The sequence below is a fragment of the Sorex araneus genome, chromosome 1, assembly GCF_027595985.1.
Source record: "Sorex araneus isolate mSorAra2 chromosome 1, mSorAra2.pri, whole genome shotgun sequence".
In the NCBI taxonomy this organism is placed as follows: Eukaryota; Metazoa; Chordata; class Mammalia; order Eulipotyphla; family Soricidae; genus Sorex; species Sorex araneus.
Genome location: NC_073302.1, coordinates 318945550 through 318963410, shown reverse-complemented (window position 1 = coordinate 318963410; position 17861 = coordinate 318945550). Strand labels below are relative to the sequence as shown.

The following is a 17861-nucleotide window of genomic DNA, read 5'->3' as shown; positions in this document are numbered from 1 at the left end:
GTGCATGAGCCAGGAGTAACCTCTGTGCATCGCCAGGTGTGACCCAAAAAGCAAAAAAAAAAAAAAAAAAAAAATCATAGTTTTAATATCTAAGATGGCAAATATTGATAGATCTAATAAGTAGTGTGCTGGTTAAGTATTTAAAAACTGAGTCTCAAAATGGAAGAGGAAGCTCTGATTGGTAGCTTTGCCCATTGCATTGTGCAGATATTTCCACCATGGCCAATTATAAGCCACATGATATCACTGAAGTCAGAGTTAGGGAAGTCAGAGTTAGATGTGCATCATCAGCTCTTTCGTACCATTACAAGTTGGTTCCAGCACACCACAAAAGATGACCCACACATGCAGAAAAAATTATCTTAAACTCTCAGTAACTTCTATGACTATAAAAGGGATTCTGAGACCATGTAATCAGGCAACTGTGGCTTAATGGTAAGTTTGTTTCAAACTATGGGTCACGGCCCACAAGGAACAAAATAAAATGCAGTCTGAAACAGCATTTAAAAAGAAAATAATGCTTTATAATGTAGTCGAAGGCCATGTGGGGGAAGGGAGTTGCGGGCTGAATGAGGGCTAGAGACTGAGCACAGTGGCCACTCAACACCTTTATTGCAAACCACAACAGCTAATTAGAGAGAGAGAGTACAGAAGGGAATGCCCTGCCACAGTGGCAGGGCGGGGTGGGGTGAGATGGGATCGGGGAGGGTGGGAGGGATGCTGGGTTTACTGGTGGTGGAGAATGGGCACTGGTGAAGGGATGGGTTCCCAAACTTTGTATGAGGGAAGCATAAGCACAAAAGTGTATAAATCTGTAAATGTGCCCTCATGGTGATTCACGAATTAAAAATAAATAAATTAATTTAAAAAAAATTAAAAAATAAAAAGGTACACACTCAGACCAGTGGGGGAAAAAAAAAAAGAAAATAATGCTTAAGAACAACAACAACAAAATACCAAGTTATTTCAGATCACAGGAGCACCATTTTGTGAATATGGGTCATGATATAAAATGCAACGTCTTTTCATGGGTTTTGGGAAAGGTTGCAAACCACGAGGCAGCAAATTGGAAGATAATAGGTCTGAGCATGATGGTTCTGTGGATTTCGACTCCCAGCAGGAGGTGGAGCGACTCAGGGAGAGATGACTCATGCAAGCACAGCTGAGAAGGGCAGGCTGCCTCTGCACAACCGCCAGCAGAAACAGCGTCCCACTGAGCGAATGGGCGAACATCCCACTGAACATCCCGAGGGGGACAGGTCTATCTGCAGGCAAATTCACATGGCCAGGCTCCTTAGGAGAGATAAGGAGTTCGCACCTGCCACACACTGCTACCTAGCCGACCCATCCTCTTGGGCGTTACTCTGCCTCTTCCCAGAAAATAGAGGTGAGAAGGAGTAGGAGCCACTAGGCCATGTTAACCTACTCCAGCTGAGGCCATATCCAAAGGGGCAGAAGGCTACTCAGGTTCCTGAAACTATTGTTCAAAAATGTCACGATTGAGACTGGAGCAATAGCACAGCAGGTAGGGCGTTTGCCTTGCAACAGCCAACCCAGGTTCGATTCCCAGCATCCGATGTGGTCCCCCTAGCACCGCCAGGAGTAATTCCTGAGTGCAGAGCCAGGAGTAACCCCTGTGCATTGCCGGGTACTGACCCAAAAAGAAAAAAAAAGCCACAATTCATGCATATCTATTTCAAACCCCATCGGCAGGCCTAAAAATTGGTTAATTCGTACAAGTCTGGCTTTGAAACCTCCCTTCAAAAACCGAGTCCCACAGGAGGCACTGAAAATCTTTTCCAATATCATTTTTGTTAGTACAAAGAGCCCAAAGCCATTTTCACGCTGAAACATCATTTCTATTAGAGCCTAAGCTCTGTTTAAAGAAATTGTTTATCTTAAAAAATGAACAAATTTTAAAAAAAGCAAATAGTTTTCAGACCAGAGGGATGCACCAGCACTCCTCATATAGGCCTCACCAAAACCAGAGCTGCAGGTTGCGGGGAGAAAGGGAGGGAGAGGTGAGGAGCTGCCCTTCCCCCATCTAGATGGGACTGTCCGTCAATGCTAAACCAACCTGGCTAACAACCGTGGATTCATTCACACTAATCACACATGCATTTTCTATGTAAAGACACAGATCACATTGTAAACAAGTTCTGTCTCAGGAGTGTAAGTTTCGCTGTTCACAAAATTTAACAACTTTTTTAAAAGTGATTTTCGCCAGGAAGCTATTTCTCACTTGCTGGATTCGAACACAAATTAGCCCCTCTCGATATAGCGCCATTTTATCAAGTTTCATGCAGCAGAGTCTAGAGTTTTGTCTTGACTTTGCCCCCTTACTCAGTAAAATGGAGACTATTTTAATGTGCCGCGAAGGGGGAGATGGGAGTCTATGCTGTGACAGTTACCTGGTATTCGCAGCTTTCAGGTCACAGAAGTGAGTGAGTAAAGCTCTCACAACGTCATTGCATAAGACTTTCACTACATCGACGTGGCTCAGTCTGTAGTGCAGCTGTCGGACAATTTCCCAAAAGTCTTCCAAGAGCAGATGGTAAAGGTTTCCCTCGTCTCTGCTGAGGTTTCCGTACCAGGACAGTATGTAATCTCTATACGTGTAGTCAAACACTACAGTCGAGCCAGGAATAAACAAAACAGTGAGGACAACTTAGAGAAAAGAAGCAAACATCAAGAGAACATTTTCCAGGAAACTGGATCCTTACTATTTTTCAGGTCCTCTGTTGAAAACAATAGTCGGACTGCATTTCCTGAAACCTTCCAAAGTGAAAGAGTCTTATATCTCACTCGATTATCTGGGAATAGGTCCCATTTTAAAAATATTCTTTCTTGGTACCCTACTATCTCAGTATTTAAAAACAAACAAACAAAAGAGAGCATCTTACACAGTGACAGTGTGTTAACGGAATATGCCAGCTATTCATCTGTTCCTCTCAAAGTCACCTTTTACGCTCTGCTCTGTGACACTGGAACTTAACCCTGCAAACAATTCCTCCTTGCCAACAGGCACCATGCTAACCTGAGTCAGCAGAGGATGCTGAGAGGCATGGTGCTGGAAAGGGCGTCTCTTCCAGGTGCCAATGTGCTCTGACCTGACTGGTGATCACACATGGACAGACCCTGGCACACAGCACAGGACAGCCCTCAACCCCAAGAGTCCCTAATAGGCTCCATAGGGCAATCCTACAGGCACCTCACGGCTGTTCGCCCCCCTGGGTAGCTCCTCAACTTTCTCCGCTATCATGGGGGGCAAGGTTGTGACCCATTCGCTGAGGCCTGGATCCTGGCTGTGGGGAGAAGCAACTCTCTTCTAAATTTACCCTTCCCTTACCTTCAGGCTCTGACTTGCCCCCCCACCCCCGCTCCAGGGGTCTAAGAGTTGGTTTCCCCATTATCTGCTCTTGCTATACTTTCTAGAGTTCTCTTTATCCGATGGGTCTCAATCCCGAGTTACATGCTGATAGTTCTCTGGCCTTTCCCTGTTCAATGGCCATAGAGTTTCTGTCTGTTCACAAAACCCTGAAGCATGCAGGATGAATCCAGTACATCCGTCACCATGCCAGGCTCAGCACCTGTGGTTGGTCGACAACTTTGGAAGATCCTGTGTCTCTATTATCTTAGTTCTGAATCAATTCTATGCCTTGAAATAAGGAAAGCCTAGTTCTAGATCAGTACAATTAACTGAAACAGGAGAGTCACATACATCATTTTGAGTTTCCAGGTGCCACAATTTAAAAAAAAAAAAAAAAGAAAAAGGAGGGGATGGTGCCCAGCAGTAAAGCAGATGCTGAAGCTCTGAACTCAATTCCCAGCACCTCAAAAAAAAAGGGTAAAATAAATGGGTTAAATTTATTTGTGGAGGGGAGGGGCAATTTGGGGTTACATTCAGCAGTGCTCAAGGGCTATTCTTGGCACTGTGCTCAGGAGTGACCCCTAGAGATATTCGGGAAACCCAATATGGTACCAGGAAATAGAATCAGCAAGACAAGTGACTTACCCTAATAATATCTCTCTGGCACAGGTTAAATTAATTTTAATAATACATTTCATCTAATATATTCAAATGTTATGACTTCAATATGCAATCAATATCTTTCTAAAAACCGATTTTGCCTCTTTTCCTGATGTCTCACTTAGATCTGCTATGAATCTAAGACTTTCAGCACATCTCAGTTTGGTCTAGCCAACTTTCTTGTGCTCAGTTAGCCACACGAGTGGTTATCATGTTGCACAGAACAGCTCAAATTCAGAAGAGATAAAGCCAATATGATCTTTGCCAGAAATGAGGTCTTATGAAAAAAAATTTTGAATGTTATTGGGCTTAAGTGGGATTCCTTCCAAGGGAGGAACATATTTAGCGTATATACCTCTTTCAACTGAAGGAAACCTGGAATATTTCTTTTTGTCACTCATTGCTCATGCTTTTCTCCTTCCTTTCACAAGCACTTCTTGGGCTGGCTTTATCGTGATGCCATCAAACTGCGTTCCTTTGAGTGGATGGTGCCCGGGAGTGTGTCCAATCACTCCTGGTGGTGCTGGGGAACTTTGGTGTTGGAATTCAAACCAGAGTTTTGGCTACAGCTGCATTGAAGGGAAGCTGCCTTATCTTCTATTCTCTCTCTCTCCAGTCCCAATACATCATTTCTAATAATTTAGCTGCCTTGATCTGTTTGTCTGCACACTCCTTTATCCCTAGTAATCCTGAGGAATAAAATGCATCCTGATTCATTTCACACTTGGAATAAAAAGAGAAGCCCTTCATTCTCAAACAAGTGCTTAGCCTGGAATTTGGTGCTCATTTTATTCATCTTGGCCCTTCACACACCAATTTCACTTTTCTTTTCTACTCTATTTTGGTGGGGTATAAGGAAGACAGGAGTATGCGTTTTAGAAAACTAACAAGTGGAAACTCCAGTTTAGGATTAATCCTCTATTTGAGAATTTCAAGTATTTATGCAAATGCCTGCATGTCAAAGGAAGTATCATTCTTTTTTTTTTTTTTTTTTGCTTTTTGGGTCACACCCAGCGATGCTCAGGGGTTACTCCTGGCTCTGCACTCAGGAATTACTCCTGGCGGTGCTCGGGGGACCATATGGGATGCCGGGGATCGAACCCGGGTCGGCCGCGTGCAAGGCAAACGCCCTACCCGCTGTGCTATCGCTCCGGCCCCGAAAGTATCATTCTTATTTTAGTTTTTGTGATGCCATTTTCCCCTTGAATATCAATCAGAAAAGGTGTGTCCAATACTTTTTCGTGTTTCTAGAATTTCTGGAATTCAGCTTTCCAACAATTTACAAAAATGCATCTTTTCCATAGCTCAGAAACATAGAGCACCAAGAATTTGGTTCAGATATATACACATATATACACAAAGGTTCAAGTCTGGGGCACAAGACACTCTCAGACAGTTCATTCATACCTTACCTAAACTGTTTTTACATTGAAATTGGCTAACAAAGCATGACAATATGATGCACTAGTCACTTCTCCATGTATGCTATTTATTGAAATTTGAAATGTATAGGCTTTGTAGTTCTATTTCACCACAGAAAGCATAACTATATTACTGTATTATCTTCCCCATTTTGACCATTCTTTGTTATTCGATCTATAAAGACTTAAAGAGAATCCTAATTTATGTTGATTTACAACACAAGCAGACTTTCATATCAATTTAAAAATCCATACAAAAACACACATACATGCACAAACACACACATATGCCTTGGATTTTATTCAGTCCTTTAAATAGATTCATTTTTAATTATACATTCTAAAAGTAGCAAAGTATAAACATAAAGATAAAAATTGTACAATGATTACAAAGTTGCACAATTAGTTTAAACTACTGTGGTTAGGTTTAAAACATTTCATAAGGGTTTCATATCAACTGAACTCAAATTACAGCAATTTTAATATTGATTTCCAGTATTTATATTATGCAAGCATACCAGGAGACCTTCAGTTTTATCAACACAAGTATACTCTAGCTAGCTAGTAACATTCAGAATTTCAATGAAAGTGAAATTGCTAGAGCTTAGAAATGCAAATTAAAATATCCAGAGATGTAAGTTATAATCATTACAGATTTTTTTGAAAGTTTATGAGACCTCTTAAACCTCTCCACATACATTTCTAAATTCTAATTCCTCATTAAATTAAAATTCCACAATTTTTAGAAAGTAATTTTAACTTTAATCTGTTGGATTTTTTAAACACTTACTTGCTTAAAGCAAAAGATGAAAAATTGCAAACATTAAGAAAATGGTATGGGGCTGGAGCAATAGCACAGCGGGTAGGGCGTTTGCCTTGCACGCGGCTGACCCCAGCATTCTATATGGTCCCCTGAGCACCGCCAGAAGTAATTCCTGAGTGCAAAGCCAGGAGGTAACCCCTGTGCATTGCTGGGTGTGAACCAAAAAAGAAAAAAAAAAAAGCAAAAACAAACAACAAAAAGAAAATGGTGTAAGGAAAAAATATCATAGTACGACAGTAATAACCATAAGACTTGTCCAAAGATTTTGGATACTACTTTCCATTCAGGTGAAATAATTACAAATTAATCTGAAAATAATGGGGGGGAGGTTTGTTTTTTTTAAAGTAGGCCTCATCCCTAGTTGATTTCCATAAGTATGTCTGAAATTCTAAATACATTAAAGTACATTCATAGAGTATTATACACAACTCCCAAAAATGTGAAAGCAGTCCAAATGCTCATTAATAAATGAACTGAGAAAAATGTGACAGATGCACAGTGTGGGATGTTCCTCAGCCTGAAAGTAAATGAAGATTCTGATTCATGTGACATACAACATAGTTTATGATTCTAAGTGAATAAGGCCAGTACAAACGAGCAAATATTTTATGGATCCACTTTAGATGATGTCCCTAGAGTCAGAAAGCAGAATGAGAGGGTGGTGGGCAGAAGCAGGTGGGGATGGTGTGAAAGGTACAGAATGTCAGCTTGACAAGAGGAAAAGCATTCTAGGGATTGTGTACCACAACGAAAATGTACGTAACACCATCAAACCGTAGCCTTTAGGAACAGCTATAATGACAAATTTTACCTTAGTCTGTATTTTATCACAATTTAAAATAATCTGTGGGGCTCCCAATGATCACAGGGAATGGGGCAGGAGAGGGGTGCAGGTCACGCCCTGGAACGCTCAGCCTACTTGGCCTGTAGCACAGTGCCATGGCTAAAGGATGCAGGGCTGCTCAGACCTCGCAGTGCTGGGGACAAACAGGGCCACCCTAGTGCCACTTGGGGGCCACTGGGGCCTGACCTGACAGCGTTCAGCAGACCACATAACGCTGGTGTTTGAACCTAGGTCCTTGCATCGCTGCCCCTAACCACTGAGATACCTTCCAGGCCCCAAAGTAAATAAGTTAAATAAATAAATAAATCTCTGTGTGTGTGTGTGTGTGTGTGTGTGTGTGTGTGTGTGTGTGTGTGTGTGTTTCATTAAGGAGAGAGTTCCAGCTTCAGGTATGATGGGAGTTTTTACCAAACTAATCCTCCTTTGGAAAGCATTCAGAACTGGGTAAAACAATAAAGAACAATTCAGAGGCAGGGTAGAGGAATCAGTCAATAGGAGCTGCAGGAATTGGCACAGGGCACAGCTTTGTCTACACGACTTTCCTCTAAAGAAGCTCAAAAGTCCTAGAGGCTCAATTCAGACTTGGATGCAGCATCAGTTCACCTGGCCTTTGTATTGTGCTTTGTGTGTATGTGTGTTTTATTTTACTTCATTTTATTTGTATGTGTTTTAATTAAAGGTATAAAGACAGGAAATCACAAAAACAATGAACTCACAACATTTGGGGAGACTTTCAAATGCACTGCTAATCCTGAAATATACACGTAGGAGCAGAGACTCCAAGAGCACCAGTGCACAGCCCCAGCTGGGAGACTGAAATAGCTGGGCAGAAATGTCCCTGGCCTCCCCCGGGGAGACCGTTTGGCATCTGAGTCCTGCCAAGTTGGAGATGCAACTGTGGGCTTTTCATGTAAACAGTGAAAGGCCTGTGTCAGATGGACTAAGCCCATGTGCCAGGACCGAGGACATCACCATAAATGAAAGACAAAAATCTACCCTTGCCGCTCTCCGCCCAGATGTGATCCTGAGCGGCCGCACATGAGTGGCCCCTCTATTCCTGAATGCCCATGATCCCGGAGGCCAACTAACTACTTTCAGCACCCAGCGGCATCTTGCAGATATGGCTCTAGACTGTGAACTAAGCTACGGCCCCATGCCGACCCAGGAGGGGAAAGGTTTCTCTCTCTCTCGGCCTTTCCTTTCGCCGGCGGCGTGGAGACTGCCATCTTATAAGGCCCACTAAACAGAGGTACGAGCTTGCAATGATGCGATTTCTGGCAGAAATTTCTCTAGACTTAATTACTAAAATACCAGAAATCAAAAACCTCAATGCTCTTCATTCTCAGCAATGTAAAACAAATTATCAAATGATGCCTTTTTGGCAGGTCTGATTGTTGGGGGGAAATTTCAAATAATAATAGTGAGTTTTCTGTTGAAATATTGACTGTAATAAAAGTAAAGAGAGAGTAAAGTGAAAATCATCAGCCACGCAGGCAGGGGGGTGGGGTGGGGTGGGGGGGTATACTGGGGTTCTTGGTGGTGGAACATGTACACTGGTGAAGGGATGGGTGTTTTATCATTTTGTAACTGAGACTTAAGCCTGATAGCTTTGTAACTTTTCACATGGTGATTCAATAAAAAATTTTTAAAAATAAAAATCTACCATAAAAAATGTGTTAACTTCACAGCTGGGTGTTGGCTCTGTGGTAGAGCATAAGCCTCTCATCAGGGAGGCCCTGGGTTTATCTCTAGCAGCACACACACACACACACACACACACACACACACACACACACACAAACCTTCAATGTTCTGACAGCCAGAAATTAAACTGCATGCTACAACACAAGGAAACAAAAGTCCTCAAAGGCAGAGACACAACCCAGACTTCTGAGATACTATCCACTTTGTTCAGTATATAATTTAAAAATAACTAGAACTCAGCAATCCATACAAATAAAGTCCAAGATGGTCCAAGTGTTAGAACTAGTGTATATACACTTTAAAGTGGTTTTATAAATAGGTTTAAGGAATTAAAAATGAAGACAGTCATTGAATAGCAGATGAGGACATCTCAACAGAAAATCAAAAATAGAATCAAACAGAAATTCTACTCATGAAAAATACAGCATTTGAGATTTTTAAAAATCAGCAAATGCACTTAATTACAAATGACAAAGAATCAGTGAACTTAGGAGACAGAAAATATTACAAATCTAAAGAAAAGGATAAATAAAGTGGACTTCATCCAAGTTTAAAATTTCTACTCAAAAGACAATATTAGAAAAATAAGATGCAACTCGTAAACTGAAAGAAAATATTCACTACAACTGTATCTAACAAAATACGTGAGTCCTGAATATATAGATATATCTAGATATGTGCATGTATCTATACACCTGTTATACACGATATTTGTTATTATTGTTTTGTTTGGGGGTCATAGCCAGCTGTGCTCAGGGGGCACTCCTGATGGGGTTAGGGACCATATGCAGTTCCTGGGCTGGAACCCAGGTTGTCGGTGTACAAGGAAAGCACCTTAACCTCAGTACTATCTCTCTGGCCTCCCAGAATACAGTTCTTCAAAAACATCTACAAATAGAAGGAAGAATAAACAAACAGGACTACATCAAGTTAAATTTTTTACAGAGCAAAAAGAAACTACCACTAAAACAAAAAGACTGGGCCGGAGCAATAGTACAGCGGGTAGCGCATTTGCCTTGCACACAGCTGACCCAGGTTCGATTCCCAGCATCCCATATGGTCCCTGAGCACCAGCAGGAGTAATTCCTGAGCGTAGAGCCAGAAGTAACCCCTGTGCATCGCCGGGTGTGACCCAAAAAGATAAAAAAAGACTGCCCTTTTTGCATCCCGCATTGGACAAGGAGTTGATATATGCAGATAAAAAGAAATTCTACAAGTTAACAATGAAAAACTTAACTAGTGCCCCAATTTTTTTTTAAAAAATGAACAAAAGACATATGAACAGATATTTCTTCAAAGAGGGCATACAGATGGCTCACAAACACACTGGACAGTGCTCAAAATCCCTTATTATTAAAGAAATAAATTTTTTTTTAAAAAAACAATGATATAACATCTCATACCAGTCAGTGAGACCAGTTTATATTTAGGGGCCAGGAAGATAGTTTAAAGGGCTAGCGCACATGGTTTGCATGCAGGAGACCCAGCTTCAGTCCCTGACAGGGTAAGATTCCCGAGTACTACCAGGAGCAACCTCTTCACCGAGTCCCTTCACTGAGTTAATTGGCTTGTTCATGAGAGAGCTTGATTATATTTATCCCCAATATAGTTCACTGAGTTAGATCTAAATAAAAAATACAGTTCACATCCCCTAATGGGGGGATGGAGAACAGACTCGTGTCATAACATGGAACAAGGTCCAGAAGGCTGGATAGCTTTTTGTGACCTGGTAATTCCTATCTAATAAATGGTGAAATGTCCATGCAATTGAAACAAACACCTATTTCTCTGGTCATCACACACAAATGCATAAAGAAAATTTTCTAATGTTTACAGTGAAGAGACTAGAGCGATAGCATAGCAGGTAGGGCTTTTGCCTTGCATGTGGCTGACCTGGGTTCGATTCCTCCATCCCTCTCGGAGAGCCCGGCAAGCTACTAGAGTATCCCGCCCCCACGGCAGAGCCTGGCAAGCTACTCATGGCGTATTCGATATGCCAAAAACAGTAACAACAAGTCTCACAATGGAGACGTTACTGGTGCCTGCTCGAGCAAATAGATGAACAGCGGGACAACAGTGCTACAGTGCTACATAGTGAAGAAAAATAGAATCGGCCATGATCCAGAGACTAATAAAAAAATGTTGAAAGAGATTGGCGAGATGCAGAGATGTCTCCAGACCCCACACCAGGCTAAATCTCATATCTGGGCCACCCCAGAAGGGGGCGGGTGAGTCCCTACACCCGCCCAGCCAAAAACCTCCAGAGCCCAATGGCTGTCATGCTCACAGCCAGATTCCACAGCTAGGACAAGCCTCATTCATGAGTGAATCTGTTGGAAAACTCAGGTATGTGGGTTTTGTGACCAAAATCTCCAGGCTCTCACAGAGTTGGAGATGGGCAACTTCCCCCCATCCTCCTTTTCTCCTGGGATTTTAGCAGTCACACCCATGAACTACCTCAGGCACCAAATAAGCTCATTAACAGGTCATGAATAAATCTCAGAAGAGATCAGCAAGCTGCTGAGATGCTATTGGACCCCAAAGTCACTATCCAGTTAGAAATTAAAGCCCAGCTGTATTACCCCATCAAAATTTTATAACTCCTGGAGCATGCGACCACTTTTGATATCACATACTCTGCATCACTGATATACCAGGAGTAGCACACCACATTGGACGGGATGTAAAGCAGCAGGCAACCAATCTCGATGAAGAAAATATTAACACACAAGGCTTAACCGGTAACAACATGTTAGTGATCTCTTATACAAGAGCTTAATGGCTCTAGGGTGAGATACAACAATCTCCACATACTTTTTTTTTTAAGAAAATCCTTTTTTACCATTTTAATGAATTAACCATAACAAGCAATATGAAATAAATTATTTAGGGCCTACTATTGGGGTAGACTTGGGTGATTGTTGGGAAAATTAGGAATAATGATGGTGGGATTGGTGTTGTAATATTGAATGTAATAAATCACTGTGAACAATTTTATAAAAAATTAAAAAATTCTAAAAAAGAAAAATGATAAATTTGCTAGACATAATCATTTTCCAGTTAGAACATCCTTGATTTCGTTGCATGGCAATACAAGCTTTCATTTAGTCCTTACCTTCTTTCAGAGCTTTATCCATATTATGAGAAATGACTACCCTTCTAGGCAGAGCTGACTCATGTACATTTCCACACAAGGGACTCTAAAACATAAGGAAAAGGGAGAAAAAAAAGACACAGATCACTAAATGAATAAATCACATATAAAAACAAAGTCAGCAGTAGAAAGTGCCATCTAAATCTAAACAAACATTATGATGATATTCACAAATCATCAAGTTTTTCTATAAAAGCAAATACATGTTTACAATTAGGTAAGGGTTTGGGTTAAGGTAGGGGGATTGTGACACATTGGTGGTGGTAGAGATACAACAACTCTCTTAACCAAAACCATAAAATTAACATTATTGCAAATATAAGTACATAAATAAGAAATTGACAGAGGTGGAGGTAGGGGAAAATATATTTTTCTCTTCCAGATGCCATGCCAGTAGGATACCACCATAGGAATAAACAAGAACATGCAGACAGTGCAAAAACAAATGCATTTGTGAGAATTTGATCATAACAAAGAGAATTTTACATCAGTGAGGAAACAGACTAATCAGTGAGAGGTCAGAGAGCTCGTATAGCGGGTAAGGGGCTCGCCTTGCTTGCAGCAGACCATGGTCTGACCCCTGGCACCCACATGTCCTTCAAGTCCACCAAATTACTACCTAAGTTCTGGCCAGGGCCAGGAGTAAGCGCTGAGTACCACCAGGCATGGTCCCAAAATAAAAAACACAGAAGTTATGAAGTCTCACCTTACACCACAAAAGTAACCCCAAATGTATTAAAAGCTCCTTTTTTTCTTTCTAACTCAGTGAGCATTCAAGGGAGAGGTAGTGGACTAAGCTTCCGTGTATAATCTTGGGCTGGGAAAAGTCTCCCTATAAGAAGATACAAGATCCAAATGGACTTGACCCAAATTATCCATACAGACAGATATGACTATATAAAAGGAAATTCCTATTTGACAAGATACTGAGAACAAAATATAAATGGCAGACTAAAGAAGGTATCTGCAACAGACAAAAAAAGGGTACCACATGTGAGGCTTCTGAAAGAAGAAAAATAAAATAACCAAAAACCAACACACCACCAAAACTGCCAGATAACTGTATAAAAACTCCTTGTTAAGGATTTAATGTTTATGCAAACAGAATCTCCTTTAAATTACTACATGGATTTAAGTTATTCACTACACACTCTTTCCTTCAGAACTGAGAAAGGAGAGGGAGAAGAAGAAGAAGGGAGGGTGTTGGAATATTTCCCCCTTTCCAGCTGCCTTCTGGAGTTTTGTCACAGAAACCTAGCTGATCTTTGACCTGCAGATCTAAGGTGCTAGCCTAGTCTTTGGGATGTAAATTTCAGGTACTGTCTAGTTTGTAACTGACATGTAGATTTCTTGCTGCAGCCCAGCCTGGTCTTTGGGATGTAAATCCGAGTGCTTTCAGCCCAAAAGAGGGCTTCGGTTTTGGTTTTGTATCTTGTTTCCGAGGGCCAGACCGACTGAGAGAGAGACCGACTGAGAGAGAGATCCGGAGACAAGGAGGAGGAGAGAGAGAAGCCAGAGAGAAGCAGAGTTGAGCAGGAGATCCAGAGAGAGGCTGGAGCTGGGAGTGCGGGAGATGAGAAAGCTTGAAGATTGAATAAACGGTAACTAATCAGCAACCAGCTTGGTCCTCGTTCTTCCTTCGCCTGTCCTTGACCACCGGCCGTCCCGATCCAGTCCACACACTGCGGTTCCAGAGCACCGAACGCGGGTGGTGAGACAGAGCCGCCCGGAGAGCCCGCGAGTGCACTCGCCCCTCGGCGTTCTTTAGTTTTTTACAGCTGGCGTCCCTGGAGCGGGCACGAACTACCAACTAAAGGTAAGAATAGCGCTCGGTGCACCCTCACTCTAGAAAGTGAGTGGGAGAACAGGATTTTTTAGTGTGCTGTGGATTAGAATCCGAACAGCAATCACCCACTAAGATGGGGCAGATTCTGGACCTTCCCAAGATCTTTCATATTTTCTCAAGCCAGACTGAACAGGGCAAGCCATTTATGGATTTGATTCAGTGTCTCTCCCGCAGAACAGGAGACCCAGAACTCTGCATTTCCAGAGACCAACTCCGGTCCTGCTTTAAGGTAGTTTATGCAGTTAACCCATGGTTCCCAGACGAAGGAACTCTAGAAAGTAAGATTTGGAAACAAGTTAGGAAAAATGTCTCCAAGGCATCTAAGGAAGGGACTAAGATCCCCGTGGAATTCTGGACTACCTGGGAGATTGTTAATTCTATTCTCCTGTTTTTGAAAAGTGCAGTTGATGTGGAGGAGAATATATGGAATAATACGGCCTCAGCTCCTCCCGCACCTAAGTCTCGAAAGGGTTTTTATAGCAAAAATATTTCTGAGGCTGGTGAATATAGCTCTACTTCCAGTGCATTAGATGGAAGTGATGCGGGTTATGAGTCTGCTGCCACTTACTCAGATTCTGAGTCCGAGAGTGACTCAGCAAAGCGGCCTACAGACCGCTTGGGACATGCTCCCAATCGCCCAGTCCAGGCAGAGAAGAAGCAGCATCCATCTTATCGCAGGTTAAGGATGGATTCTCTCAGTCGTTTCAAACAGGCCTGTGTCTCGTACGGGCCTACATCTCCGTACTGTAGGGAGTATCTTACAGACTGGAGTAAAAAGGCCTACTGGACACCTCAAGATTTTCACAGGATTGCTAAGACGTGCTTAAGCCGTTCTCAGTACTTGGAATGGAGAATGTGGCTCAGCAAGGAGGCCAAGGCAAAGCTTCAAGGCCTACGCCATGCTGGACAAAACTTTTCAGGGATTGAGTTGACTTGTGAGATGTTAACTGGTGAAGGGAAATGGCGTGACCCAGAAAGGCAAGTCACCTTGCCTCGTGCTGTTCTTGCTTATGTCCGTGACGGAGCCCTGCGTGCATGGGAGAAGGTTGATGCAGAAGCAGAATTTAAGGGAAGCTTTACAAAGATTGTCCAGAGAGCCTCAGAACCTTATGCAGACTTTGTAGGAAGATTGATGGAAGCTATAGAAATGCAGGTTGAGGGTAAGGAGACTCATGAGCTGTTGACTAAACAATTGGCCTTTGAAAATGCTAATGAGGATTGCCAAGCCATTCTGCGCCCTATTAAGGAGAAGGAAGACATATTCGGGTACTTGGAAGCATGCTGGAATGTTGGCTCTGCTAAACATAAGGTGCAGGTCTATGCCTTACAGAGACAAGCTCAGAAAAGATGTTTTAATTGTGGAAAACAAGGCCACTTTCGTAGAGATTGCAATGCGCCCCCAAGCCGTACTATGAGAGCACGTCCTGGGCCCTGTCCCAGGTGTAAGAAGGGAAACCACTGGGCCAGAGACTGCAGAGCCAGACTTGCACCTCCCGGGCCCTGTCCCCGGTGTAAGAGGGGAAATCATTGGGCCAGAGATTGTCGCTTTAATTTTGATGCAGTGGGTGACCCCAACTCAGGACACCTGCAAGGGGGCCAGCCTCAGGCCCCACAAAATCTGGGGATGTTCTCAGTTGCAGCCCCTTTCCCCAGTGTGGAGTTTCAGAGCTCCAATCAGAATAATCGCTGCAGCCAGTGATGGCAGAAAGCGCAGCCTATTTCCTGCCCCGATACAGTTACTACAACCCCTTTTCAGTATAGAACACTGCGGCCTTAAGCCCACCACCTCTGCATTTTCAGTGGATATATGGAATGTTAAATCAAATACAAAAAGGAGGTATTTTCTCAATTGAATGTAGCAGGAAAACTCCTCATTCGAGGAAAAGGCTATGTTTTTGTTTCAACAGATGACAACCCCACCAAGAAACTTTGGATCCCTTTACTTCTTATCAGAAGCAGAATTCAATCACCTGATTTGGATCTCAGACCTCCAGAGTCTCACAACCCTTCAAATTCCAGCTCTGATTCATCGCCAAACTGATTTCAGCTGGAAGTCACGAAGAAAGAAGGGGAGCCAGCGTCAGAGGATCTAGAGCTAAGGCCTCTAGCTCCTTACACATCTAATGAGGTCACATTAAGACCTTTCCTTATACCCCTCTTTTACAGGTTGTGGATTGGACAATGCCAGGCCTACATATTTTTAATTAACAATACTTTATTTTCACCCTTTCCTTGGAATTCACAGGTTCCTGAACGAGAAAGGAATGATTTAACAGGAACACCTTTTCATTTATCTCTAGGATATCCATTTGTATTGGAGCTTTCCTCTGTCTCTTTATCCACAGGCATGGAGACCAAACCCCAACTGTCAAAGCCTCTAATAACTTTAAAGTGTTTTTTCCAAACATAAGCTAGGTTGCACCTAGGACTGCTGAGGAACCAGACCAGAGAATAGCTGCATTCCTCTCCTGAAGTTCTCCTGCCAGAAGTTGTGGTGCTCCTGTTCCAGTGCTCCCTGACTGATCCAGTGCTTCCTGAAATTTATCGGACTTCTACTTGCTGCTCCCCTGAGACTCATTGCTGCTACCACTACTGATGCTGTTACAGGGACAACTCTCCAGTTTTGATCCAGACATTTCATTTCTTCAAACTGTGACTAAATGACTCTTATCATTGGTGACTCTTACCACCCCTGGACAGTGCAGGACAATTGGACTCTTTACTACAAGCACTGCTCTGGACCCAGGGTCGAACTGAAATCTTAGAACAACTAATAAGACTGTATTGTTATTTGAAATTGTGTTGTAATTTGGAATTGTTCCTCATTTTCAAATTTTGGTGTTTTTGTAAAAAGAAAAAGGGGGATATGTAGGATAACATAGCCTCAGTAGTTTAGGTTTATTGGGTTACTCCCGTTACAGTGCTCCTATTCATCTTTGTTTATTTGCAGCTTCTTTCTTAGTGTTCTGTTGACTTGTAAATAATGTTTTTCTCTTCTCCTTGAGTCCTTTGCATAGTTTATTCAGAGCATGTCTTTTTGTATGGACAGAGGAAGACATTTAATATTATGCCTTTGCAATTGAGATTTAATTGGCTTTGAATATTATTTATTCCCGGGCATCTGCTTTCTTGACTGTAGCCTTGGTTGCCCTCAGTTCCTAGCCCTCTTAAAAGGCAGGGTCCCAACGTGGGACGAAGAAGGACCCAGGGCAAGCGGTAAGTTGTGTGCTACCCTGGCATCGAGATGGGCCTGGCCAAAGCGCCTAATGCTTAACTATATGTTAAGAGCTTGGTCATGGGGTGTCATGTCATGATCCAAAAGCAACGACGAGACAGGGCCCTGCTAGGGCTAGGAAAGACTAATCTGGCCTGAGCGCTGTAGTCTGAGATGAGGTGACCCCCGGAGAGCAATTCTAAAAGTTTTATGCATCTCTTGCTATGCCCATACAAAATGATTAATATTGTGAATGCTTATATGTTTACTGGACAAGGAGAGGAGAAACACAACCATGGGATTTCATCCTTGGATGGGTACTGCTGAAAGCGTATCTGTCCTAGAGAATAGGTGTTCTGCTAGTGTTATTGAACTTTTTGTGCCTAGCATTTTATTTTATGGTTAAAATCTGTTCTAAACAAAAAGGGGGGAGATGTTGGAATATTTCCCCCTTTCCAGCTGCCTTCTGGAGTTTTGTCACAGAAACCTAGCTGATCTTTGACCTGCAGATCTAAGGTGCTAGCCTAGTCTTTGGGATGTAAATTTCAGGTACTGTCTAGTTTGTAACTGACATGTAGATTTCTTGCTGCAGCCCAGCCTGGTCTTTGGGATGTAAATCCGAGTGCTTTCAGCCCAAAAGAGGGCTTCGGTTTTGGTTTTGTATCTTGTTTCCGAGGGCCAGACCGACTGAGAGAGAGACCGACTGAGAGAGAGATCCGGAGACAAGGAGGAGGAGAGAGAGAAGCCAGAGAGAAGCAGAGTTGAGCAGGAGATCCAGAGAGAGGCTGGAGCTGGGAGTGCGGGAGATGAGAAAGCTTGAAGATT

General features: G+C 42.6%; 1 protein-coding gene across 1 annotated transcript in view; it reads right to left on the bottom strand.

Annotated features, from left to right (window-relative positions):
- The window catches only part of SNX25 (sorting nexin 25), a 125272-nt gene that overhangs the window by 80798 nt on the left and 26613 nt on the right, over positions 1-17861 (bottom strand). Inside the window, exons 2-3 of the mRNA XM_055146752.1 lie at positions 11938-12022; positions 2412-2628 (exon numbers count right to left, since the gene is read on the bottom strand). Coding sequence (XP_055002727.1) covers positions 2412-2628; positions 11938-12022 — 302 coding nt within the window. The remainder of the gene's footprint in view (positions 1-2411; positions 2629-11937; positions 12023-17861) is intronic.